We start from the raw sequence: 26,829 nt of genomic DNA, 5'->3' as shown, positions 1-26,829 counted from the left end.
ACATGGTTTTGTTTGTTAGTTCTATGATCTTCTGAGTATTCCTTGTTTATTTTATTCAAGACTGTTTTTGTTATTAATCTTCTTTGTCTTGCGCTTCATCAATCATTGTGCATTTCTATGTAATCTTATTCTAACATTAAAATACCCAGTGGTCCTTAAAGCACTTAACCCATGCGTAAAAAAAGTCTCTGCATTAGATACTAAATACTGAACAAAATGGAAATTATACTGAAAAAAATAAATAACAAATAAAATGTAACGTTTCAAATTATAAAACAATAGATTACAAAAATAAGAAAAATATTCAGGAACATGTAAGCAAAAAAAATGCATCTTTTCATTCGATAACAATATATATACATACATATATATATATATATATATATATATATATATATATATATATATATATATATATATATATATATATATATATATATATAAAATAGCCTCACTGACAGGTGACATATGCTTTGACATTTTTTAATATAAACATATTTTCTTTTAAAATAGGATTTGTTTACAAATGATTTCAAGCTAATCTCTGCCACTCAGGGCGCGATTTAAATGCCAGCTTGTTTCAGTGTCCATGGATAAAATTCAGAATGAAAATATTTCTTTTTTTAAAGCATATGTGAAAGTACTAAAATCCTATTTAACCCCAGTCTAACATGTCAATTCAAAAAAATCCTCATGTTCTCAGGCATAATTTAAGGGATAGTTTAGATATTGGTCCATAAATCAGCAGTCAGATGTTGCTCTAGCAATATGAGCTCTTTCATCTTCATACCAACTATTAATGTCTGCAAATGGTGTCATGTAAATCATGTTGAATGAGCGGGTCAATGCAAAGGCCAACACTTGGTGAGATTTATTTGTAGTGCTTTGAGAGCCAACAGAACCCCTCTGTGCAGAAAAAACGAGCGATTTTGCTTGGAGATCAGTGGACTGTGAGGTGTGTAAAGGATTGTGTTTTGCTTCAGAACCGGTGACATTTTAGAACTCCATGGGAACGATAACCAGGCCGAACGGACACATTATTTTGGAGGGGTTTGTGCGCTGGGGGTGAGCAAACACTGCTATATTGTTTCTTCTCTCCGGTTTCCACACTGTTTAAGACACAACACCGTGTTGACTTAACCCTGGACAGGAAACCAATTAACTGACTTTAACCTAAACTGTGCAGACAGAGCTGAGAGTGCTGCTTTGTTTGAGATGAATTTCTCTGGCTTGACTCACAGGAATGCACAGAGACCTCTCTCACTCTCTCACTCCCTTGAATCCACAGCAGACCGATCGTCAGCACACGCACACACACACGTGTGTACATGAGCTAAGCACAACATCTTTATGTACACAACATTACTTATTCTGGGCAATCCCAAATCAACAAGGCCCGAATCAACACTGTGGCAACAGATGGTTCTCACATGGGAAGGTGATGAAACTTCTTAATAAAATGCTTTCTGAATGCTTTCCATAGTTCTGTTCTGTCAGCGTCATCAGTGGTTGGTACAGTACTTCACTTAAGAAGTGAACCAAATATTATACAGTGTTACCCCCACCACTGCATGCCTCCACATATTCAGCTATTCGTGGAGGTATACTACAGATTACTAGCATATTTTTTTAGTTCATGAAAATACACTTTGAAGTATACTCAGTAAACTACTAGTTTAGTAGTTTTCTTTAAGCAAACATAGCATCATACTTATAGTTGGCTATTTATATATATTTTTTTGATCATTGTATACTACTACAATCCTATTTAGGTTTACATTTTTTCCCTAATTTAAATATAACTGGACTTTAACTCTTTCCATTTTATTCTACCCAAATGCATATTTTTATCAAGACTTGAATGTTGAAGTATAATATATATAAAAAAAACAATAATAACATTTTTTAAAACACAGATGGAGTAGATGGAGCCCATTCAACACCCTCAAAGCTTTTTTTGAAAGGCAATTTTGATATGCTGTTTTCTCGCAATATTTTTTATTTGCATAAGCAATTTTCTATCAAAACATTTTGCTTCTTCTTTACCTGTGTTTTGATCAACACGATCACATGGTAATGCCATGGTAATATCAATAGTACGAGTGTGAAATCTCGTTGAATGTATACGCCCAAATGAGTTTTGGTGTGCATATGCTATTCAGTTTTTCGCATGCATATGATACCAACTTTATGCCGTGCATATGACATGCTCTTGGGTAGGTTGGGGGTGGTGGGGTGGGTGGTTCGTACGTACGTATAATACGCCATAAAATGCGCATCATATGCACGCGAAAAACCGCGTATACATTCCATGAGATACTATTAATAGCACATATAGTATTTATACGCATTTTCGTGAGTTCGGGCTCGTTTTGATCTGAAGATTCTGTACCATTTCAGAAGTTGTGTAATAACACCACCTACAGTAAAACAGTGAAAACATATAGCTGGAAAATTCTGTTAATGGCAGGGAAATAGTAAAGCTGATTTGAAGTAAATTCCTATGTACACTACCAGTGGACTAGCCTACACAAAAAAATCTGATAATCAGAATTAAGGACATATTGATTTCTTTATAAATCAATATTTTCAAACAATGTAAGTTTATAAGACTAAAGCCCCGTTTCCACCAAAATTACCTGGAACAATTTGTACCAGGAACTTTTTTACAGGAACTTTTCTCACCCCAGACCTGCAACTGTCTGCGTTTCCACCGCGATCTAAAGTTCCGTGAAGACGTGAAGATTAGGCAAATTAGTCCGGTGATGTAGGACTGCGCGTGACTGCTCCTCCAAGTCAGTGACGGACAGTAATCATTTTTGTGTGTACCGATTGAAAGATTTAGTGGACTGTTTACATGAGACGTTATCTAAACCTATCTGGTGTTTACATGTGATGACTTTCAATCGAAATCATTTTGTCACATGCCGCATCAAAAATGTCAACGCTGCTTTCTCCAGCAGCTGGAATGTGTTAACTGTAGCCATAGCAACTCTTAACGGCCACCAGGACTAATACAGTATTATATAAGCTATTTATTTGTTGTAAAGTGTAATAATCATCTTAGAAAAAAAAATCTTCTGTCAGGCGCAGTTAAAGTAAAAACTGCCTGGGGCAATATACGCGGTGTCATTATTCCAACATTATCTTCATAACTTACGAAATAAAATGTTTACCCCTCAGAAAAATTAGCTTTCCTCTCTTGTCAACATGAGCGCAGCGCGTGCTGTCACGTCATGTAAGGATGCACACTTAAAAGTAATCGGTCAGGTCGTTTACATGGTGAAAAATAGACTGTAAAAAATGAATAACGAGTATGGAAGAGATTCAAGCTGTGCTGCTTTTGCTGGTTATGTATAGGTTTCCTAAAGAGGTAATTAACAACGACAGAAAAGAGCACTAATATGCAGATTCAGCAGCATGCAGCATATTCAGAAAGCTTGTAAAGCTAGATTTAAAATGACAATGTATATTATTATCAGCTATTACGGACATTGCACGTGAGATGGCTGAGACGAACGCACGCCATCAGACAGAGAGCAAGACTGATATTTACTGAACGTAGACCGTACCGCAAAAGACTTTTAAAAATGCCGGTTGAAATAAAATACTAAACCAATCAGCATGTTCAGTGCCCAAGTCCCGCCCTCGAAAGTTCCTGAACTTTGAAAAAGTACTACCTCAGGAGCAGGGCCGTTTAGAGGGGGAAATATTTACCCGGAACTTCATTTAGACCCTGGTTCCTGCGGTCAAAACACACCGAGTACCACCCAAAGTTCCTGGTTCCTGGGTAAAGTTCCTGTGGTGGAAACGCGGCTTGAGTGAAAAAAGTATTTAATAGGCTATTCAATCAAAGAGTAAAACCAACTACAAGCCAAGTGTAGAATACTTAATATTTTGACCAAGATATACTTAAAAGTAAAATTATAGGCCAAAAATACTATTTTACATATGTTTTCGGAAAATATGTAAAAAGTTGACTGAAAGTATACATTCTTATTTTTAAAATAAGTATACTAAAAGCACACTTGAATAAACTTATTTTCGTAAGGAAAAGTCTTTGTTGTAACTTTAGAAAAATGTAATGCATGAAATGATTAATATATCAAAGTTTTGCTTCAAATTATTTTATTATTAAATAAAAGTATTGATTAAAAAACAAAAACTTACTGATCCCAAATGTTTAAATGGTAGTGTATTTTCACATTACTGAACATGACGATGAAAGGAAAACCTTCAAACTCTCTGTTATCCTTTAGTTCATGCTGTCCCGAGGCTGTGTGTGTAGCTGCTGTGAAGAGTGCACCGCACCTTTGTCCCTACTAATCCTCATATGCTAAGCACAGGCGTTGCATGTTCAACACAGACATTCAGGCCAAAGCTAGCAGAAGTGTTTTCACCAGCCTTCAGTCCATTGTTACCTTTGGCCCTGGGGTGTAGGAGCAAAAGTAAGCCATTGCCGCTCTATTCAGCAGCAGCAGAGGGGAATCAATGGAGCTTTATGAAGGCTAAAGTGGTCTTACTGAGAGCCCAACTCCAGACACTAGCTCTCTGAATTGTGAAAAGCAAGTTCTCTAAACAGGTGTCCACAAAGACAGAGGTCTTCCTGACACAACATTTTAGAGTATGGCATTGTGAGTATTACTAAGCATGTTTCCAATAGAGTGAATTCATAGTTCACTTACTCTCAGTGAAGTTTTAGCAGTGACGAGGAAGGAAAAAAGAGGCAAAGGAGCTCTGAAGGACAGGGGCCTCCTTTTCCTCTCCAGACCTAGAGATTCCGTTTCCACTAAGGCAGTGCTGGTGCTGGTTCGGAGCCAAATTCTATAGTCTCAAATCGGTTCTTTGTCTTTCCACACCCGAAGCACCAGTTCCGAACCAGGAAAAGTGGTTCTTAAGTATCACCAAATCATTGCTGGTCTAGAAGTAAGAACCACTTGCGTCAGGGGCTGGGGATGGGGTTACCGTGAACATCAAGTCGAACACAGACTTGTGACCGTCATTTATGAAATAGCAGCTAATCGAGCTAACAGCTGTCGATTGCAATCTCCGTCACTACAAATTACAGCAGGCTGCACAGATGGGTTGGATTCAGTGTGTTTTGATGCCGATGTAGGTTCGCAAAGCCATGTGCATCAATAGTAACACAACTTTCGGCATTTTTGAGTTGGTGTAAGGCTTGTTCGAGATGCATTGCCGCTGCGCAGACCGATCGCCGTGTCATCAACACAGCAAGAGCATACGACTACCTGCTTTTGAATCGCTCATGGTATTTTGATGTCATATGCTGACCGGTTTGCGCAGCGCGAATGCATCTCGTACAAGCTTGGTGTGTTTGTGTTTCCTGCTGACTCGCTAGCGTTCCTGAGGTGACGCAAGACCTGGCTCTGCGGTGGCTCTCTAGCCCGTGGAAAAGCAAACCGGTTCTTAGAATGCTCGTCAGTCGAGCCAACTCCGTACTGGCACTAGCTCTGAACTAGGACGTGGTTCATTCTGGTGGAAAAGGGGTGGAAAGGTGGTGCCCCAAGAAGGTTAGGTTGAGGCCCACAGGCTGCTCCACAGCTCAGCTTACAAACGATCTTCACGTGGACTCAGTGTTAATAAGGCTCACATATTATTTTTTCCAACTGGGTTGAAGTTAAAAGCAATGCCTTCAAAAAGGTCCATTCTCCATTCATACCTGTGTGCAAACATACATTCCTGTAGATCTGTCGTATAGAGCTCCACATTCTTAAAAAAAAATCAAAGTAAAACAAACACGGAACAGAAAGCAGGCTGAAACGTTTCTAGTGATTTTCACTGACAAGGGCGACATCTAAATAAAATAAACATCAAAGGAAAAAGCGGTCTTACCTTTTTCTTTTTATAAAGGTCATAATGAAGATTGAAGATGGTGTAGAAACTTACTGAATCGTTTGACTGAGAGTGATGCTGTGTTTTTAAGGTAATAGCCTATCACTAACTGAAACCATGTCTGTTCCAGTAAATCAAACGAAAACACAGCCAATGCTGTTTACCATAGTGAGATTATAGTACTAAGAATGGAAAAGGTATGAGCTGGTATATTTTTTTTGTACAATAACACTTTTGAGTGCTTTCCAGCCCTTTAAGCTCTTCCAGTAATTTTGTTCTTGATGAAAACATTACAGAGTTCTAATCTTTCTTGAAAGAAGCTGTTATGTGTTTTCATGTATTCAAATGTATTCAAAAATACTGGATAAAGATGAGAGGAAAATACAAAGGAATAGACAGCTGTTATAAAAGCAAGTGCTTATTCCTGCCAATAAAATCAAAACAAAAAAATCTAATCAGATGGGTAATGTAGATAAGCTTTCATCCTTTTAAGAAATATGATTTGATACCTCCATTTTTGTTTGATTTACACATACATTTGGCATGGCATATCTCTTGTGCTGACTAAAGAAGCAAATTAGAGGCTGTTGGTACATTCACAGCAGGCAAAGACAGAGAGAAGCAGAGGAGAAAGGGTAATTAGAAGTCTCCTTGTATCTTTTATAGAGCCATAAGTGGTTTGCTGCAACAGTCGTATGGTGACTCGGGAGGAAATTGGCCAAACCTAATGTGCCCGTGTTCTTTTCTTCTTTGTTGTGAGTGGAGTGGGCCCGGAGCATCCTGCAGAGAGCCCGGCCCAGCCTCTGGCCCCTCTAATGAGGTGGATGAAAGGCCCTTTAATGTGGCTCTCTGATGAAGGTGGGTAATTTGCATCCCTTTAGTTTAATTAAAACCTTTGCTCCCCCTGCAGCTCAAAAAAGGCTCAGTTGTATATCATGAAACCAAAGCCATGATGTGATTAGGTTCTGGTTTGAATTGCACATTGAAGGAATAGCAGGGTGGGCATGAGATGCATCAAGAAAATATCATCAAAATATAATCAGAGTCAAAATATTTAATGCATGTACTGACAAAGTGAGGTCTAAAAGTCAGAGAGCTTCTTTTTGCTATGCTCTATTATATATATATATATATATATATATATATATATATATATATATATATATATATATATATATATATATATATATATATATATAGTACATAGAGTACACCGATCAAGCACAACATTATGGCCACTAAGAGGGGAAGTGAATAACACTGATTATCACTTCATCACGGTATCTGTTAGTAGGTGGGATATAGGCAGCAAGTGAATATTTTGTCTTCAAAGTTGATGTGTTAGAAGCAGGAAAAATGGGCAAGTGTAAGGATTTGAGCAAGTTTGCAAATTGTGATGGCTAGACCACTGGGTCAGAGCATCTCCAAAACTGCAGCTCTTTTTGGGGTGATCCCGGTCTGCAGTGGTCAGTATCTATCAAAAGTGGTTCAAGGAAGGAACAGTGGTGAACCAGCAAACAGGTTCATGGGCGGCCAAGGCTCATTGATGCACGTGGGGAGCAAAGACTGGCCCGTGTGATCCAAGCAAACAGACAAGCTACTGTAGCTCAAATTGTTTAAGAAGTTAATGCTGGTTCTGATAGAAAGGTGTCAGAATACACAGTGCATCACAGTTTGTTGCGTAAGTGGCTGAATAGCCGCAGATCAGTCCGGGTGCCCAGTGTAGCCTTAGTGATGGCTGACCACAGCGGAGCTGAGTGAGCATAGAGCTGAGGCAGAGCCGACGGGCTGACAGGCCGAGGCGGAGCAATGGGCCTAGACGCAGGGAGTGAAGCCAGAGGGTCACAGCATCATGCTTGTGGTGAGGGCCAAAGAGTTGGAATAAGTCAATGACACAGGTGGAGCTGTGAGGCAGGTAAGTCCAGGGAATTAGACAAATCCTGTGGTGAGGATGGTGACCAGGTTATCTATGATGTAGAGTGTGGTGGACTGGGAATGGAAGTGCTCAGGGGTAAGGACATGGATGGGAGCTGGCTCAGTGGTGAAATTGATAAGCCTGTGCTCCTCTACTGAATCAAAAGTGGACTGTCTTAATGGAGCTAACTCCTCAATGGACCTATCAATCGGCTCTAGGAGACCGGCTCTGATTTTATAGTGGCTCTGTCTCTGGGGATGGAGGGGGCTCAAGTTTGTGGTCCACAGCAGGTGGTGGCCTGGGCTCTTGGTTCCGTGGTGGGCATGGTCTTCATCTCTGAGATCTCTCTGCTTTACAAGACTGTAGTGTCTTGGGACGATGCGTTTAAAAAAAAAATCAAAATATTAAAATGCTTTTAAGCATTATTAATGTTCCAGATTTTAAATGTGAACTCCACAATAGGCATGAACTGCTAACAATAAACATAAAAATGTTTAATCTAAGTAAAGGAATGATGAAATATCAATTATTATATCAAAATAAAATTATATTAACAATAAATCAGCAGAAACAGCTGTTTTTTCTGCTTACATTTTCATCTGAATTACCTCGTTCATTTCTAGATTTGTGCTGCTAAAGTTACAGACTCGTTTCAAAAAAGTAAAAGACAAACAAAAACAAAAACAAAAAAACACTAAATTACTTCAATCTTCTGTCCAGTATATGATTGCCCTTACATCATTTTGAAGAATGACTATTAGCATCTAAAGAAAAGACTGGAATACAGTTGAATTTATTCGTCTGATGTCAAACACACAAACCGTCACAATCACTGGAAAATGCTCTTAAACCCCCCCTTTAATCATGCGTCTCTCTAACACTGATGTAATTCGTAATTCTGATTACTTGTAATGTGACACAGAGGTTCACAACTTGAGCTCTCAAAAGTGTGTTTGTTTTACTTCTTTCATTGTAGGGAAATAAGCTTGGGCAAGTTCAAAGCACAAACACATATGGACACAAATTAATTCATGCTTGTGAGTAGCAGAAGAAAAGACATGGTTGAAAAAAAGGAAAGATGAAAGGATGCTTGATGGAATTGAAACCAGTCTGGACTCACATGAAATTAAGCCGTACAGAGAGAGACATACAGAGTTTGCAATGGCATGTAAGAGTGAGTTAAAGCGGGGAAGTGAGAAGCATAACTGAGAAAAACTGTTTGTAACTTCAGCAGCAGAAGGGCAGAAAAAAGATGATAAGGTAATTATGATGTAAATAAGCAGAGGAAATGGTTTCTGCTCAGTTAATATTAAAGGTCCTGTTCTTCTCGATTCCATCTTTCAAACTTTAGTTAGTGTGTAATGTTGCTGTTGGAGCATAAATAATACCTGTAAAATTATAAAGCTCAAAGTTCAATGCCAAGCGAGATATTTTATTTAACAGAAGTTCCCTTTCAAAGCCTACAGCGAATGGCCGGTTTGGACTACACCCCTGCACTTCCTTGCTTGAATGACGTCACTAGAACCATTTGTTGAATAACCCTCCGCCCACAAGTACACGAAAAATAGGGGGCGTGGTCTTGTTGCTCTCTCATGTGGAGAAGAGCGTGCATTTAGCGCTTGCATCTCCCCGTTATGGTAAGAGGCGGGACCTTTCCGGGCAAAGTGCGCTTAGCTGCTGTCCAATCACAACACGGGAAGCGGTGGCCCAATCCGAACTCGTTACATGTTTCTGAAGGAGGGACTTCATAGAACAAGGAAATCATCAGGCCGTTTTTAGGACAGAGAAAACAGCCCTGGGTAGATTTTGTGAAATGGTGTGAAAAATACTGTTTTTTTTTTACACGCGAAACATGAACTCATGTTATATTGCACACTGTAAACATAATCAAAGCTTCGAAAACACGCGAAGAATAGGACCTTAATATAATAAAATCAAACTGAAATAAAAACTGATCAAATTTCATCAATCCTTTAGTTACATAATTTTTTTTTAGATATTCATTTGTACCTGTTCTTGCATTTAGTGTAATAATAATAATAATAATAATAATAATAATAATAATAATAATAATTAAAAAAAAAATAAAAAATAAAAAATTATATATAGTACTGTTGTATATATATATATATATACAATTTATATATATAAAATAATATACACTCCTGAACAAAATCTTAAGACCAGGGGATTCATTGCAAGTTTTACACATTTCGCACTAGAGGATAACCGGGTTGTAAGTGCTGCTTCAAAATGCCAAAAAAGAAACAGGAGCAAGAGACAAAAAATAGAGAGTAGGCAATTTATTGAAAACTGCATTTAAACTGAAACAGGCCGTTCAACAGCTGATCAAAAGTTTAAGACCATAGCCCAAAAATAAATGCACAACAGTACTAAAAGTGTCAAAAAAGGACTCAGTAGTGAGTAGCCCCACCGTTCTTGTTGATCACTTCAAAAACTCGTTTCAGCATGCTTGATGCGACTGTTTCCAGGAGGCTGGTGGGAACGTTGCTCCATGTGGTGAAGATGGCTTCACGAAGGGCATCCACGGTCTGGAACTGAAGTCCATTTCTGTAAACTTCCCTTGCCATCCATCCCCAAATGTTCTCAATGCGATTTAGATCACGGTAACACGTAGGATGGTCCAAAAGAGCAACGTTATTCTCCTGGAAGAAGTCCTTCATCAGGCAGGCTTTGTGAATTGCAGCGTTGTCCTGTTGAAAGACCCAGTCATTACCGCACAGACGGGGGCCCTTGGTCAAGAGGGATGCCCGCTGCAACAGATCCACATAGCCAGTCGCCGTTTGACGCCCCTGCACAACCTGAAGCTCCATTTTCCCATTGAAGGAAAAAGCACCCCAGATCATGATGGAGCCTCCTCCACTGTGCCGCGTAGAAAACATCTCAGGTGGGATCTCCTTGTCATGCCAGTAACGTTGGAAGCCATCAGGACCATCCAGGTAAAAAAATTTCTCGTCAGAGAATACAACTTTCTTCCACTTTTCAATGTCCCATGTTTGGTGCTCCCTTGCAAATTCTAAACGGGCAAGTTTGTGTCGTGGGAGGAGACGTGGCCTTTGACGTTTTTTGTTCTTGAAGCCCTTCTCTAGCAGATGACGTCTTGTGGTTATTGGGCTGCAGTGGTTATTGGGCTGCAGTCAGCATCAATAAGGGCCTTAATTTGGGTTGAGGATCGACCTGTGTCTTCACGGACAACCCGTTGGGTCCTGCGGCTCAGTGCAGGTGAAATCTTTTTGGGTCTACCACTTGACTTTTTTGTCCCATAACTCTCAGGATTTTTTAAGACATGTAAAATGACTGTCTTACTGAGTCCAACCTCAGCAGCGATGGCGTGTTGCGAAAGGCCTTGCTTGTGCAGCTCAACAATCCTACCACGTTCAAAGAGAGAAAGCCTTTTTGCCTTTGCCATCAGGAGATCTTGACAGTATGACTGCTTGAAGGACAATGCCATGAAGGCCATATATTGTGCAGACTTGACCTTTTTATGGCTATGGTCTTAAACTTTTGATCAGCTGATGAACGCCCTGTTTGAGTTTAAATGCAGTTTTCAATAAATTGCCTACTCTCTATTTTTTGTCTCTTGCTCCTGTTTCTTCTTTTGGCATTTTGAAGCAGCACTTACAACCCGCTTATGATCCACAAGTGTGAAATGTGTAAAACTTGCAATGAATCCCCTGGTCTTAAGTTATTTTAAGTCTCTTATACTCATCAAGGCTGCATTTATTTGATTAAAAATATAGTAACATATGAAGAGTTCAGATGCAAAAGCCTCTAAATCCGCTTGATGTTTTTCTTTAAAATAAGCATTTTTGTCAGGCTTTCATGTATAGATTTGTACCTAAGTACCGGTACTTCTCAATGGGCTGAGGCTGGGATTTAGTGGGTTTGAAGTGAAATTATTTTATGAATGTATACTATATGTGGAAAGCATTCACTCTATCTCGAAGTGGCTTTTAGAGGCTTTTGCATCTGAACTTTTCATATGTAATATTGTGAAATATTACAATTTAAAATAATCAAAAACTGGAAAAACTATTTTATAAAACAACCTAGTTCATGTTTCTTTCCCCTTGGACTGTTTAAATAGGAGAGAAGCATTTCCCAAAAGAGGAGCTGTCGTGGAAAATAGGTGTAAATCAGACTAAACATAAATACTGCAGCATTGAGGCTGTTCTGCTCTTAGGCCAGCCAAGTCAAAAAAGTAAACGCATGTCTATTGGAATGGAAAAGAGCTTGTGTAGTTTCGAAGCGGGAAAGGTTTTGAGCAAATTATCTCAAATGAATGAATAAACGTCAGTGCTGTGTTTCCCACTCAAGGCAAACCTGGTCAAGGTGGCATGACCCAAGGATTGGAAGAATGCTGCTGTCCCAAACTTTCAGCTCCTCCCTTATTCCACCTACCACCACATCCCTCCACAGTCTTGGGCTGGCTTACGAGTGTAATTTTGATACAATTATCCATTTAGGTGAGGAGGACGCTGGCTAAACTGCAACACATGTACCTCGTGGCCTGCAAACAAAGAACAAAAGGCCACTGCTGGAAGCTCTCCACCAGTCCCCTAATAAAACAGGCAGCCCAAACCACCGTCTGAGTAGAAGCCACAGTCTCTCCCTGCTGTGTCCGTACGCAGTATGGCCTCGTATACGATATAGGTGAGAAAAACAGACAAGAGGGAGCCAGGACTCGACAACAGCCAATTGTTTGTAGAGTCGGTTACTGTCGGAGGCAAACTTGAGATCTTCAAATCCCCTCACGGATTCATACATCCAACATCAATTTAAACTCTCACAATATAGAAAATTAGGTTGTGCAAAAAAGCCTCAGATCCCTCGCCCTGGACTCCTGCGAAGCAGCACTGGGAGAAAACAATGCTGGCAGTGTGTGGTGCTCTTTAGAAACAGCAGGGGTTCAGGGTCTGGGAACACCATGGGGGAAAGAGGGAGAGGCCTAGGTGCTGTGGGACATTTTAAAGTAGAGTGGTTTATGACACGGAGACGACTCCATGACACATCAGTGATTGTGGGAATGGTCAGTGTGAGATGATGGTGAAGCATTTCTTCTACAGCTTCCAACACCTTTCCTCTGACCTTTAAAACCCAATATGCCATTCTTTCAAACCCAAATTCCCAGAGTTCCCTGTGCCAGATTTCAAAAAAGTACTGAATACGTGAGCAACATTGGAGAGCAAGTTAACGATCCTATTAAAATGCCTTAAAGCTGTAAAGCTGCTCTAATCTCAGTCTATATTTAAAACTTGAGTTGTTGTTCTCATGTACAATTGCAGACATGATTTTGGAAAAAAAAAAGTGTTTCTATTTACACATGTTAAAAGCACAAAGACTTTTCAGTAACTGTGGTCAGGAAAAACTGAAGGCTTAAATTATAGCTGTTACCTCAGTTTAGGTTTATTGCCAACTGATTACACCAAGCCATCAGCTGCCTGGTTTGATAGGGGCACAATATCAACTAAAAGCTAAAATTACACTTTCATGAGGAAAAATGTGGGGTATACATTGCACACATATTAAAATATGAGGGAACGGTTTTGCCCATGCTTGCCCTGAGTGCAAATCCTGTTGCAGATTAGACCCGCTCTGATGACAACAGGTGCTATTGAATGTCACCAAATTCTTCAGTCCTGATACAATCATCCCTGGTTGGAGTTTCCCAGTTGTGTTTTTGGTGTACATTAATCTACATTAGTAGCTGCCTCACAGGAGGATCTCTGTAAAAAACACCTGTCAGGGGTAATTTTGTAATTTGCAATGCTCACAAATTGATTATGTAAAATTGGCAAAACCTTTATTTAACATGCACATCATGTTCTGAAGAAAGTAGTGGTGATGCTCAATAAAAAACCTCAATAAATAGCAGAAATGTATGTTACATGAAAGACAACTACACTGCAAATTCAGGTCTTCAGTTGAACATTTACTAGTGACTGATCACATCTAAATTTGATCTGGAAAAAAAATCTGAATTTCTGTGAATTGATGCAATTTAATTCACAGAAATTCAATTTGGCTAACTGAAAAAAATAGATGTGATCAGAACCTTTTCAATTGGAGATCTGATTTATTTTGTTTAAAGTGTAGTTAAAGGTCCCATGGCATGACATTTTCATTTTATGAGGTTTTTAAAAATTAATATGAGTTTCCCTAGCCTGAATATTGTCCCCAAGTGGCTAGAAATTTTGATCAGTGTAAACCGAGTTTAATATGAGAAAATGAGAGCTTAGCCTCAGATGAGCTGATCTTTAAATCTCTGGTTATTACGTCATAACTGGAAAGGTTTCCTCCCCTTCCTCTGCTTTGCCCGCCCAGAGAATTAGTAGAGAATTTATTCAGTTTATCAGTCGTGATGTCAGCACAGGCTTTACCATATGGATTTGACAGCACCACCAAAAACAGTGAGTAACAGTGTTCATTTAAGATGATTTCTGATGTGTAGCTATTCATTCAAGTTCACACAGACTTTCTTTATAAAATGTTTAATACTGTCAGTCCCGCCACTAGCCGACTTGATGCATCAGTAAATAAAGCCAGTGACTAAAACGATCAACTTTCATGTCATTTCTGTTAGCAGCATGAAACAAATCTGTTATTTAAATTATTAAACCACAGAGAGCGATCAAATAACTCTTTATATCTGTCAATCTGTTCGGATCTGTCAATCACACATATAGCTGCAGAGCACACTCATCCAAACTGCCGTTAAGCTGAACAGCAGAAGCTCTTACTGTATTCCTGTATAATATTACTCAGATACAAACAAAGTAAACAATAACACTTTCTCAGCAATCTTTTCTCAGCTCTCCATCTCTCTCTGGACTGGCAGTGCTGCAGCTGCTGCTTGTACCTGATTAAACCACACTCCCTCCGCCACATAATGTCATTTCAAAAGCAAAGATGCCAGCCAATCACAACAGTGGGTTTTTTCACTGAAGTCTCACAGCAGACACGCCCCTTCAAACAGAGCATTCAAGCTAGAGTTATATCAGTATAGAAAAAAATGCCTTTTATTTCTAAATGATGACGTTTTTTTTAATGTAAAAAACGTACTAACAATATAAGTACACCTCAGGAAACATGATAAAAAAATCCATGCCATGGAACCTTTAAAGAAATTAAATTAATTTTTTTAATTAAAAATTTACATTTTTAACTTCCCTTCATGTTGTTCCAAACCTGTATGACTTTGTGCTGTGGAACACAAAAAAAAGTTATTTGGAAAATGGTGGAAACATTCTTCAAAATGTCTTTCACAAAGAAAGAAAAAGAAAGAAAGACATAAAGGTTTGAAACAACATGAGGGTGATTGATTTGCAAAAAAAAAGAAAAAAAAGGGGTGAAATATACCGTTAACTCCTCTGTTTTAGGGCCCACTAATCTTTACTGAAAACCAATGGAGCTTTTTAACCACTCTTCAGTTAACTAATATTGGCATTCCCTTAGCAAAAGTCACATCTTTAAACACTCAAACGCTGCAAAAGGAGGGTCTAATGGGCCTTTTGTTTGGGGCTGTTGGTCACTGCAGTTAATGATTTAAGTAAATTCTACAACTATATTCCATAGGGAGTGAAGCAGTCCAATTCACCATAACTCTGAGTTCCACAGAGCTCTCAGGGACGAAACAGGAAAACAGCAGGCCGCCATCACTCCCCATACAGGAGGCCCAGAGCAAAGACATCAAGGGGAGGGAACCTGAAAACACTGGCTCGGCCAATTAAGCAGCTGCCTCGCTCAGCAGAATAATCATGCTTTACATCCGCACACTAGTTACCTCCCCAAACGTGGCAAGACGTACAGGAAGAGCCGAGGGCTTCTGGGTCCTCAAGGCCTCTCAACTTCTCTAGACCAGTTCAGATTTATGGCAGAGAAGGCGGCAGGTCGTCTCTGTCTCCTCTCCCTGTACAGAACATTTTGGCTGGAAATGCCTGGCCCACAGTCCCTCAGCAGTCATCAGAAGAACCACACGCTCCAAACTGCAACAGTCCAGCACAAACCCCCCCATTGCTCCAACCAGTCTCACAACAACTACATGTCTCTATACCTTATTTTCTTTCTCCTTCCTTCCTTCCATCCATCCATCCATCCATCCATCCATCCATCCATCCATCCATCCATCCATCCATCCATCCATCCATCCATCCATCCATCCATCCATCCATCCATCCATCCATCCATCCATCCATCCATGCATCCATCCAAGAAGGTGTGTATTAATTTCCTTGCCTGTCATGTTCTAGTGGGATAAAAGTCTCCACTACCCGGGTAAAAGTATGAACATGTTATTAAATTACAGCATACATAAACAACTGCAGGTATTGTGTGACGGACAACATGAAGCCATCCTTTGTTCTTTAGATTTGATAATGCAAAATGGCATCAGTGCCATATGCTCCAACAAATTCTAACAAGTCATACATTTCCAACAGTACAATGCTCTCTTGTGCTTTCTCAGTTAATGTTATGTACATGAAACCATGCTTTGGTTTAAAGTACCAAGCCAGTCACGTCAGTTTTGTCAAATATGATTTGCGAGCAGCTATGTGAGCCGACTGCCTTCCTGTGCCCCAATTAACTTTTTGTGAGGGCATCTAAAAGTTCCCCTGCTCTATTTTATTTCAGTTGAAAACTCATGCTTCAGTTCTGCTGTTTTGAGATGCCATCTGTCTAGCTGGGGCACTATCCCCTTAAAAGACTACCTCAAGCCGTAGTGCGTGTGCAACGTTGCAGGTTTTGATTAAAGCCTGGATGACTGATGTGGCCTACAAATGCTCTGGGTGTGCAACAGTACAAAGTACTGAGATATAAAAGGTTGTGGTGTATGGTGTGGGAGGCAGTCTTTTTACCAATTACAATGAGTGTGAAGTTAAGGGCGAGGCTGCCAAATCCATTGGTGACGCGGCAGATGTACACTCCGGCATCTTCCAGTTCCACTTCTTTGATTTTCAGACTCTGCTTTAGAACCTTGTAGCGGCTCCAGCCTGGATTGACGTTCCGCCCATCCTTCACCCACAGGACCAGTGGAGGGGGGTCACCCTCCACAGGGCATGGAAGACGAACCGTGCGGCCCAGTTTTGCAGTCTGTCTGTCCTCTACTTTACGACTCACCCATGGAGGACCTGGTGCAAGAAACAATGTCTTAAGAAACAGAACAGCATTTGTCCAAACATAAAACACCAAATGTCAACCTTCTACCTAAAATATTAACATATGAAACAAAAATGCCCATACAAATAAAAAAGTGTTTTAGTGTATATATAGGAGCTGACACACCATGTCCCACAAAAATAAATAAATAAATATAATTATATTTTTCTATTTTTGGTTTGGTAAAACTATTCAAGTTTTTAAATGATAATTATTAATACATTAACAATTTTAATAAATGATTAGCAAAACTACTACTACTACTACTACTAATAAAGAATAAAAAAGGTAGAATATTAAAATAAACATTGTTCATTTTAATTATTATTTAAAGGGTTAGTTCACCCAAAAATGAAATGTATGTAATTAATGACATTTATTTCCCTTTCTGGACATGGACAGTATAGTGTGCATACACTTGGATACGCTCTTGGACTAAATATAAAATATCTTAAACTGTGTTCCAAAGATGAACAGAGGTATTACAGGTGTGGAACGACATTAGGGTCGACATTAGAGTCATTCATGACAAATTACATTTTTGGGTGAACTAACCCTTTAACAATTTGAATGATTTTTAAAAATAAATATTTGTATTTTTTTGGTGCATTTTGCTTTCATTTTCAGCATTAATATTGCATTAACAATATTAATAAATGTATTAGCAATACTAATTTTTATAATTTAATAAAATAAATTGCATTATTATAATTTTTTGTGAACTTATTACCCAAAATTATTACCGTGACTAACATATGCAGCAACAACAAACCCATACAAGGTCTAAGATACAATTACTTTATACAGTTATACACTTACAAAATAAAGTATTACTTTTTAAAATGCAACATTAACATGTGATTTCTAATACTGAAATATAGTAGCAGCAGTATTGTTTTGTCGACTAGTCTTGCGTATCCTTATAAAAGACTAGCAAAGTATAAGAAGATTCATGCACCCTGTGGAATGAAATGTTCCTTTGCTGGCAATAGGGCACAAGAAGAGCAAAGTCAACACTGCCAAACAATTTCATGGGCAAAGCATGTCAACCATGTCCCACAAAGAAATGTTATGAGGGGGGAAGTTAGGCAGAAGAATTTTATGGGGAATTTCTTTCCTTGCATGCACAAGGTCCTTTTCATCCCTTCCTTGCAGCTTATGAAGACTCCCATGAGCACTTGCTTTCCATTTCCTTCATAATGGCTTGTGTGTACGTTGGAAGGCACCTCTCATTCATGCCTGGTACTGTCACATCCTGTTTCTGCTCTAGCAGCTGCTGTGAGAACCACCAAGATTATACATTGAAAAATGACACTGACCCTAAATGTACTTTTTTCTCTCTTTTTTCCTTCAAGTCTCTCTGCAGGAGTGAAGTGTTTTCACCTGAAGTTGCTGGTTGCCATCCAGGAAAGTGCCACGAGAAAAGGCGGGAGGTAAAAGAAAAAGTTGTTTTGGTGCTGGAATTAAATTACAGTAAATTCCAGAATGTTAGACTGAGAAGGGCCGAGAATGGCAGAAAAATTCCTCTCTGGAAATAGAGCAGAAAAAAGGTGGAAATGAACATCACAGCTGGAGAGAAGTCTGTTAGATGAATCATGCACTTAACTGAAAAACAATTGGTGGGTTAATAAACATTTGTAACACATCAGAAAGGAAAACAGTTGTATGTTTATAATGACTAGATTTCATGTAGTGTGACTGCTAATCGGCAGGATCCTTGAACAAACAATGGATCTTTTCACTAGCAGAAGAGATAAGGGGAATTGCACAGACCATGTGAGATAGATCTTTTGGACCTGGTGGCTGAATGAATGAAAAAGAAGAAAATAACTCTTGAGTGTTTGCTTAAGTATATTAAAGGGGTCGTGATAAATCAACTTCCCTTGAGACTTTGATATATACAAGGTCAGGATAATATAAAAATATCCTGTAAGTTTCAGAGCTGAAAACTTCTCTGTTAGTCAAAGAAAAGCTTTCATTGACACCAGGCCCAGCAAACGATCGATCTCAGAATATGCCACATCTTGAGGCCCTAAATGTATTTTTTTAAATGTAAGTCTCTCTGAAGGAGTGATGTGTTTTCACCTGAAGTTGCTGGTTGCCATCCAGGAAAGTGCTATATAAAAGGTCATGGTAATAAAAAAATATCCTGTAAGTTTCAGAGCTGAAAACTTTGTTAGTTAACGTGGAAGTGGAAGTGTGGTGAAACACCGCCTCATCAGAATAAGAACAATGCCTGATTCTGTAGCCCGGCCCACTCGTGCCTGACATGACATAGGCCTACATAGAGCTAAACTGGACCTAAGCAATAAACATTTCACATAAGCTTAATTCGGATTCCAATATTATGAATGCATGGATGAAATTTATTTTTAATGAATATCCAGCTTACGTGGGAAAGACTTGGCATGTATACCTTAATTTCACCACCTTTTTGTTTATAAACAAGAGACTAGATTTGCAGACAGGATGAGATTACACAAATAAATTACGCAACACATTAATGTGAGTAAAAACATTTTTTATTTTTTTTAAATGTGATAGTATTGCATTGTTACAGACCGTTTGATATCTACTGGTTATGTGTACATGTCTAACTGAACATAACTTAGCATGCTGTCACAGGCAGGAGAACCCATTATTTGAGGTGTCGTCAGTTCATTGTGCAGCGATTCGTGATCAGACTCGGACATGGGCCAGAGCTCACAAAGTCCAACGTCCCGAGGCTGTGTATGTGTGTGTTTATAGGGTTATCGGTTATATCCACCGATCGAGCGGGTCAGGTAATAAAAAAAGTACATTCCAATAAATACCAGGTGGATGAGATACATCATTGAGTTTGTTTGAGAAAGATATTTTGCGAGCCCCGTGGTCGAATCATTCCTGTTGCCGTTTCCCCACACGCTTTCAAAACAATACCTCACGTGTACTGAAAGGGGAGCTGAAGCTCCATAAATATACAAATTTTATCCAATCCTAGCCGTGGGCATTTACTTCCAAGACTTCAGTGCGGCAAGCCCATGCATTCCAAGCGTTCAGGAGAGAGCCTCAAAACCAGGGAAGAAAATAGCCTATTACTTATTCATTATGATGTTTTTGAATGTAAAAACGTTGCAAATGTCATAAGTTTACCTCAGATAACAGTATAAAAAAAATAAAAATGCCTGTTCATGACACCTTTAAAACAACCTAGTGGCTACCGTAAATGTAGAAACTGAAATAGCTTATCCCCCTTTCTGTTAACAGGCCATGCTTTACAGACGGCATACATAACACACATGATAAAGAATGTGTTAGAAGAATGGTGTGACTCAGAGAGACTCAAGAAAAGAAAGCCTGGGACTGTCATTTAAAATTGCGCACTTACCTATTTGTCATAGAGTTGTGTCTAAGCTGACTAAAAAGCTTTGATGTGAGGCAGAGAGAGGCTTCATACGTGCTGACAGACAAATATTGCCCATAATAGTGGTAAAGACAAAAGATGACAGGGGCCACACACATAGAATACATGTCTGGTGGAAGGTTATGGCAGACAGGGTGACAGAAATCTCCAATGTGAGTTGGAAATAACATCACTGTGCTGAGAATCAGGGTCTACCTCAAAGGCAGATGTTTTGGTAGAGAATAAAGTATTTTTGGTTGAGGTAAGGATTTGTTGTGTCGACACTACCTAAAATGTTAAAAACCTCTGAGAGGTTGAGCCTCTAAATGCAATCCCTTTGCATCGCCACAGTTAAAAATAATATTAAAGTGTTTTTGTGTTTAATTTTTTATTATATTTATATAATATATATGTTTTAACGCAGTAGTTTAGGGTCAGGAACATCTTAAAAAAATGTATGCAGCAATGAAGCATTAAAGTGTGCTTTTAAAGACGGGACGAGGACGAAGACGTAGCCGAAGCCTCGCGCGAGTTTCATATGTTTTAAAGGTTAATCACATATTTTTGTTAGGGGTGGCTGAGGCATAAGTTCATAAAAAAGGGCCTAGTGACGCCCATGGTTATGACAATATTACTTGATCAATTTACACTAAACAGCTATCTCTGATGTAATGTTTTTTTTAATTCAAATTAACTATGCTATAATGTTCTGCACCTGAAATAAAATTACGTGTGGTTCGTCCAGTACTAATATTCAGTGTAATGTTTTGCTCAACGTTATGATACAGTGACCAGCTTAGTAGAGAACAAGTAACCAATAAGTAGCTAACATACCTGTATATTTCGCTTTCTTTTTTATATTTCCTCTTTTTTCTTTTTACATTACTGAGCCCCTGATGGCTTTGACCTTTTCATGATGATGAAAATAAAGAACGGATGACGACGTTCCCTGCCGCCCTCTACATGATCTCATTTCATTACAGCAGCACCACTATCACCATGGCGACTTCACTCCAATAATCGCAACTAATCATAATGCCTCGAAATAGCAAAAGTACGAAATATTAATAATAAAATATATATGAAATAACTAAAAAATCTTGTTGGGGCGTGGGGCTCACTGGCGCCCCCCAGCTGTTGGCGTCCTAGGCGACCGCCTAATTTGCCTATGCCTAGAAACGGCACTGCTTATATTGTTACAAAATATTTATTTTTAAATAAATGCTGTACAACAATACAATCCTAAAAATGTATAATGGTTTGCACAAAACTTGAATGACAATAATATCTTAAAAAAATGAATAAAAAAGAGGTTCTTTCATGATTTAGACAGTCTGAGTATGTATATCAACAAATGAGCAAATAAAAAAGACACTTGACAAAAGTTGAGAGCTATTATAAATATAGTAATATTTAATTATACTGAAAATTATTGCTAAAAAAAGTCACACCCAAACTCACTTTTTGTGGCTGCTAAACTTTTAGTGCCTACAGATTCAGCTTAGCAACATCATGCGCATGTCAAACTAGTCTATAGACAATGAAAATGTGAGAATGACAAACACAGAAACAAAGAGAGAGACATCATCTTGCATCCATGTGCAGACATCCCATGTTTTTGACAGACCTCCCAGGAAACAACCTCAGCACATTTGAGACAATGTTGAAGACAAGATCAATGGATTGATGCTCCATAAAGTTCATACACATTTATTGCCACCCTGACTGTACAATAAATGACTACAATTGTGTGAATCACTGGGCTAAGAAACTATACTAGACACATGGCTGGTTAAATAGACAAAAAGAGCATTAAATGGTCAAAAAGAAATCCTAACCATATGTATTACTATCTACCAAGCATGATGCGCTTCTTCACTGCTTTGTCTCAGAAATCTTGATATGTTTTTTTGATTTCTCAAAGGATTTATGAACAGGTCTTACAGACCGCAGTGAAATACTTTGAAGCCTCGGCAGCCTCCACAGCTTTAGATGAACATCACTGTGTAACAGGAAGAGCTTCAAACGGACCTTGACAGCTTGCTGCATGGATAAATGATTAGAATGGAGGAAGTGACATGACTATCAAAGGCTGAGAGAGATGGAATGAGAGAGAAAGAGAGAGGTCAGTGTGTAAGAGAAGAAGGAGCAGAAATAACACTGAAGACTTGGATGAACAGTCCAGGAATGGCAGCCAGTTACCTAACTGGTGCTGTCAAAAGACATGTGTACACAACAAGAGCCTGCACTGCACATTTCTGTTAGTGTTCGGGGTGATTATTTTAGCTGTAAATCACCCGCCGCTGATACAAATCTGCTCAACATAGCTTATGACTGCATATTAAAAAATGTTGAGTATGTTTAAATGTAACAGTAGTTCCTCTAGCTTAACTTGGTGCTACTAACATTAAAGTCTTTCACAGTTTGAGCCTGAATCTTGACATTTTCATCTTGGAATATGGTCATGGCGTGTCTTTCTACATGGTTGTAAGAAATGAAAAGCTACACAATCCATCAATAAGACTTGGAAAAACAGTTGCCAAACATATAGCATGCTAAAACATAATAATTTTTTTGCCTTGGAGTGTATAACACATTGACTAATGTTAAAGGGATAGTCCATTAAAAAAATGTACATTCTTTTACTTATCCTGTTCCAACTGTCTTTCTTCTGTGGAAGAATGTTGCGGGTAGAAACTAAATTTTACCTCATTGACTTTCACCTGACAAAATTCTCCAAATATAGAATACGGTACATAAAGATTTGGTACAAAATGAGGGTGAATAGTTGATCACAATTTTATTTTTTTGGGTGAACTATCCCTTTAATTAATTTAACCTTATTGTAAAGTGTTACAAATTAATTTAAAAATAAACAAACCAGAAGTCTTCAAAAAAGTATTTAAACAAATGCATCATGCATCTATATTTTCTGATACAACACTCCCCTCTATGAAAAATAAAAATAGCACTGGCAGCCAATCAGATGGCAGCTTCCGTCAGGTCATCTAGAGTTTGATCTACCATTGCCATGTGATCTAGACGGCAGCTTTATCTTCTCCTATGTTGAATCTCCTGAAAAAGGGGAGGAGAGCTGCTATTGGACTTAGCATGTGATCAGTGATAGAGACAGATAGACCAAACACTGCAGTGCTGGTCTTGGCAATGGAATGTGACTCTTTTATCAGCGAGAGAGAGATAGTGGCAGAGATTGAGGCTTGATGCTGTTTGCACAGAGCCTCCTACTCCGACACAAACAGAGGAGGCTAGGTAAACAGGATCACTTACACCTTCCCTCACTTTTAATTCTGGTAATCTGAAAGCAGAGTTGCGGTTCTGTCACCGCCACTGCTCACAGCTGTCTCTCTACTGTGTGTAATCAGATCTTGAGCCAGACTTTGTACTCGACCAACTGCTGCCTCTGGAGCCAAGCTAACTCAATAAGGCACTGCTGAAGTCTGACATCATGTGTGCGGTTCCACACAGACTTCCTTGTGGATTTTGTGCTGCTCTTTGTGCCCTGAGAAGGATGCAGAGCAGCTGCCTATCATCCAATGACCCATTAATTCAATTAAACACAGCAAAGTCCAGACTGCCTTGTCTCACTCTGTCTTAATCTTGATGACATTCTTGTACATGGACAGCTTTCCAAATTAAGCACCGAGAGATTGTAATTTTTTGCATTTGCGAATTCCTGGTTTATTTAAAAAACTGGGTCACTGAGATTTTAACACTTTACAATAAGGATTTTTATTGAAAAAGATTAATAAATACAGTAAAAAATGTATTGCTCATTGTTAGTTCATACATGAATGGAGATAAAAACTGCCTTAGAACTGGCAAAACCAGCTAGATGAACTTTAAATCAGTACCAGCAATCTTGCTTGCGTCAAACGGAATCTGCAGGTGGCGTCTTCTCACAAACAGACAAACAGAGCAGACTATTACCCGTAGCCTACATTATATTGGGTCTCATTCACTAGGCATGCGTACACACAAAATGTGTGTGAAATGTGCATACAAACAATTTTAAGAAAAAAAAAAAAAATATATATATAGGAACAATTGAAACAACAGGTATGCAAAAAGCATGGCCTTATACTATAAAAAAACTAAAACAAACAGTCCTAGTCCGCTTATAGCGTTCACACTGGCATTTTTAACAGCGAACCTAAAGAGCTTGCTTAACGAAAATTCAAAACAATGGCATGTGCTGGATTAAACGTGATCATTTTATGTGTGTACATATGGCATTATTTTGTACCAGCTGAGAACTCACAAAGATTCATAAAATGTTCAAAAATTCAAAACAGCAGCAGGATTCCCTCCGTTTTATGCAGAAACGAAGATCTGCTGCAAAAGAGACGGCAGTTTTGTCGTCTGTACCGACTAATGGGCAACACAGGTACTTTGATGAGAAGAACCAGGTATGCTTTTTGTGCATTTTTTCTAGTATTTTCAAAACATGTTCGTCGTCGAATATTGATAAGGCTCGTTGCTCCACATTTGCCCTTTAACGTCGTTCCACACCCATAAGACCTCCGTTCATCTTCGGAACACACTTTAAGATATTTTATATTTAGTGAAAGAGCGGTTATAAATCAGCATATTGATTCAAGATTCGGCTCGCCAATGTCAAATGATTTCAGCACACAGCAAATACAAACATACAAACAGTGTGTTACAGAAAACATAACTGAATGTGACAGTAATATAATGCTATAACTGCACATCATATCAATTATTTATATATTTATATTTAATTTATTGTATTTTTATATTATAATTATATATATATATATATATAATATATTAAATAATTAATATAATATAATATAATATAATATAATGTTTTTAGTTTAGATAACTTCTTATTATTTATGTTTTAATTCAGTTTAAGGGTGTAAAATGAACTTATTACCCTATAAAATTAACTAAACTAAACTAATGATAGCTTTACTTTAGCTTGCGATATTACCCGTGTTAAGCTAGAAATGGGCTGGTGCCAAGGCTCTCAGATGAACCCCTGACATTTAAACTGCCAGCTGGGGCATTTGGATCAAGAGTGTCCAGCCTCATCAACCTCACCCCGATAGAGATATTTTGAGAGTTTGAGATGAGATACAAGTAGCATCCATTGCTGTAAATGCACAAAGTGTCCCTGTCTGTCATCAAGCTGCCATGGTTCTCCAGTCCACAGCTCAACAAAATGATTAACAATCGGTGGCATGTTATATTATAGCTAATGGTTTCAAACTGCAGACTGCAAATGCATACAGAAGAAGGCCATATTCAAGTATGACTTGTGTTTCACTCTAGGCTGTAATTACAGGGAACCAGTATACATTACGATTCATTATAGATACAAAGCATATCTGAGATTTATCTCGCTCATGCTGGCGGAAATTATGATGGATTTCTGCTTTGCTATTCAGAATTCCAGGCCCCCCAAAAGTGAGGTTGTGATCTAACAACCTCAGAAACCCAATGTAGGACAGCATCTCCAATTTCTTAAGCGTAGGACAGCATTCCCTATTTGTTTCCTCCTCATATGGACCACCAGCAATTTAGACCACAGGGAAAGGGCACTTCAGCGCGCCAAACCCGCCCTCGTAAATATACTTGCAGCTCCGCAGGGTTTCAGGGGTAATGTTGAGTAACCTGGTCTCCAGAACCATAATGAGCACCTGCTTATTAAGCTCGGCCTTTGTGTCAAAAATCCCGGCCGACAGCCATCACACGCAAGGCCTCTAATCCTGCTTTGGCTCTCTTTTTGCTGCTTCTTTTTTTAATCTATTTCTCTCTCTTCTTTCTTTCTCATGAGTGTTTACTTATTGAGTTATGCCTTGCAGCGTGAGCTACTGCTGTAGCAATGACACTGATAGAATTGCGTGCCAGAGCAGACACAGCTGTTCGTGAAAAGACAAGACTGCACAAAACGCATTTGCCAAACTGATGTTATTAATCACTTTTGACCCTACGTTACACTGAGAACACGAAAAGTTCACCCAATTTCTTTTAATCTTTCCCTTTCTTTCTCAGATGCTGAAATAAACTTGAGGACTGTTTTAGGACTTCTCTCTGTACTTTTTCTATCCTTGACATTTGACCTATTGCAACGACCCTAGGAAAAGTGGACCCGAGTTACCAATACAGGGTGAAAAAAGAGGCCCTTCCATTCAGGTTTTAAATTCCTTGAATGCTAGAGCTCACAAAATGGACCGCTGGATTCACTTTGTGACAGTGAAGTGCATCTCTCACAGCTGACAGTGAGAGGTTTATCCCGGTTGTGTTGGACACCTGTAATCCTGCGAAACACAGGCTAATCCTTCTTTAAAATAGAGGATAAAGAAACACACAAGAAGCCTCCTAAATTGAAACAGGGAACCTCCCATTCAGAGCAAATTGCATGACGAACGCATTGGCCTGGTCTTGCACGAGGACACTGCTCCGACAAGCTCAGTCCACTGGAATGGAGAGAACAAAAGTTAGATGGCAGCTC

General features: G+C 38.8%; 1 protein-coding gene across 1 annotated transcript in view; it reads right to left on the bottom strand.

Moving 5' to 3' along the window:
- The window catches only part of fgfrl1b (fibroblast growth factor receptor like 1b), a 50,403-nt gene that overhangs the window by 6,581 nt on the left and 16,993 nt on the right, over window positions 1-26,829 (bottom strand). The window contains exon 3 of the mRNA XM_067457322.1: window positions 16,645-16,917. Coding sequence (XP_067313423.1) covers window positions 16,645-16,917 — 273 coding nt within the window. The remainder of the gene's footprint in view (window positions 1-16,644; window positions 16,918-26,829) is intronic.

The sequence above is a fragment of the Pseudorasbora parva genome, chromosome 11, assembly GCF_024679245.1.
Source record: "Pseudorasbora parva isolate DD20220531a chromosome 11, ASM2467924v1, whole genome shotgun sequence".
In the NCBI taxonomy this organism is placed as follows: domain Eukaryota; kingdom Metazoa; phylum Chordata; class Actinopteri; order Cypriniformes; family Gobionidae; genus Pseudorasbora; species Pseudorasbora parva.
This window is presented reverse-complemented; position numbering and strand designations above follow the sequence as displayed.